Source organism: Mandrillus leucophaeus, unplaced genomic scaffold (assembly GCF_000951045.1).
Source record: "Mandrillus leucophaeus isolate KB7577 unplaced genomic scaffold, Mleu.le_1.0 Scaffold2400, whole genome shotgun sequence".
NCBI classification, from domain to species: domain Eukaryota; kingdom Metazoa; phylum Chordata; class Mammalia; order Primates; family Cercopithecidae; genus Mandrillus; species Mandrillus leucophaeus.
The window spans coordinates 35,464-37,295 of NW_012102478.1; the positions used below are offsets into that span (position 1 = coordinate 35,464).

Sequence of the window (1,832 nt, forward strand, 5' to 3'; positions counted from 1 at the left end):
AGACTTCATTCCTAATAAACAAACAAACAAGTAAAGAAAGATTTCATGGTATAGGAAAACACAGATTCAAAGTTTGTGCCTAGTGGCTGGTAATGTTGCAGACATAACTCCTTAGTGAACCGTACCACTTAAAAATAGTTAAGACGGCCAATTTGATGATATGTGTGTTTTTTACCACAATTTAAAGAAAACCTCCTGTCTTTCTAAAGTTCAGTGTAGTCGTCATGTATTCTTTAAAATTTTTACTGTGTCTATATTCAAGACGTAACATTTATAGAAAATTTGCAAGAATAGTACAATGAACTCATATACTTTTCAGCTAGATTCACCAGTTGTTAATAGCTTTCACTCCGTAGATTTCATATCTCTTCGCTCCCTCTCTTACCCGGCTGCCCACACACTCACACACACCCACACATGCATATATGTTTACTGTTATTAATGCTGACTTGTTTAGATGATGTTTCAGGTATCATGGTCCTTTCCCCTATGTACTTGAGGGTGTGTATATCGTCAGCACAAAGAGAAAGTCATTTCTTGAATCATCACTGCAGAAAGATCAAAATCAGGAAATTTAACAATGAGAAAATGCAGTCATTTAATACACAGTGCATACTCAAATTTTGCCAGCTCCCCAGACAACTTCTTTCTTCCTTTCGTTATTCTTTGTTGAGACGGAGTCTCCCTCTGTTGCCCAGGTTGGAGTGCAGTAGTGCGACCTTGGCTCACTGCAACCTACACCTCCCAGGTTCTAGGGATTCTCACGCCTCAGCCTGCCGTGTAGCTGGGCCTACGGGCGCCGGCCACTGCGGTCTTGAACTTCTGACCTCACCTGATCTGCCCACCTTGACATCCCAAAGTGTTTGGATTGCAGGCGTGAGACCCCACGCCCGGCCCAGATAATGTTATTGATAGGATTTCTTTTCCTGATCCAGAGTCCGGTTCAGGATCACGTCTTGCATGTGCTCTTCAGGTGTTTTTAGTTTCCTTTAATCTGGAATGTTTCCTTAATTTTTCTTTGTCATTCATGATACGGACATTTTTGAAGAGGATAGACCAGTTGGTTTGCAGAACGTTCTGCAGTTTGGGCTTTTTCGTGTATTTTTTAAAGACCTTTTTTCAACTCAGCGTTGATTGGTGGCTACTCAGGCCGTAGGAGAGTCTAAGTGCTAGGAGTGTAAGTGCTGTGAGAGACAGGATTTCAGCCTTGAGTCATTTGATGAGGTAAGGACAATCAGAAATAGAATAACAGAGAAGAGCAAAGGAGGCCACAACGTTGTCTGAGGGCAGTCTTCGGAAAGGAAGAGGGTAATATTTGAAACACCTTGTTTTCCTGTTTTCTGCTAACAGACTCCTGAAATAATGTTCGTGGGATTCTTGTCAACACATCTATTATTACAGTAGCTAAGGTTTTGATATAAGAACTCAGAGAGCATGAGTATTATTTTCTTATTGATATTTTATGTTTTACTGCTTAAATTGATATGTATTTTTTATTTTCAAGGGCCAGAACCTGAAGCTGAGAGCCAGGAAGAGGTTCGCCCGAAGACTGACTATGAGCGTGAAGATGGTCCTGATGTCCAGGAGATGAGCCTGCCAAATCCAGAGGAGGTGAAAAGGCCTGAATAAGGTAGGCAATCCATTAGACATGCAAATCGTAGGGTGTCTGTTTCCACAGTATCGTATTATAATAATAATAGTTATTTTTTGAGACAGAGTCTCACTCTGTCACCCAGGCTGGAGTACAGTGGTACCACCTCGGTCACTGGAACTTCAGCCTCCCGGGTTCAAGTCATTCTCCTGCGTGTGACTCCCGAGTAGCCGGGCTTACA

At 42.0% G+C, this 1,832-nt stretch overlaps 1 protein-coding gene across 1 annotated transcript in view; it reads left to right on the forward strand.

Moving 5' to 3' along the window:
- The window catches only part of LOC105541574 (P antigen family member 1-like), a gene marked incomplete at its 5' end in the record, with an annotated part of 34,182 nt that extends 32,553 nt beyond the window's left edge, over positions 1-1,629 (forward strand). Inside the window, one exon of the mRNA XM_011982658.1 lies at positions 1,505-1,629. Within this exon, the coding sequence (XP_011838048.1) occupies positions 1,505-1,629 (125 nt within the window). The remainder of the gene's footprint in view (positions 1-1,504) is intronic.
- Positions 1,630-1,832: the final 203 nt, after the last annotated feature.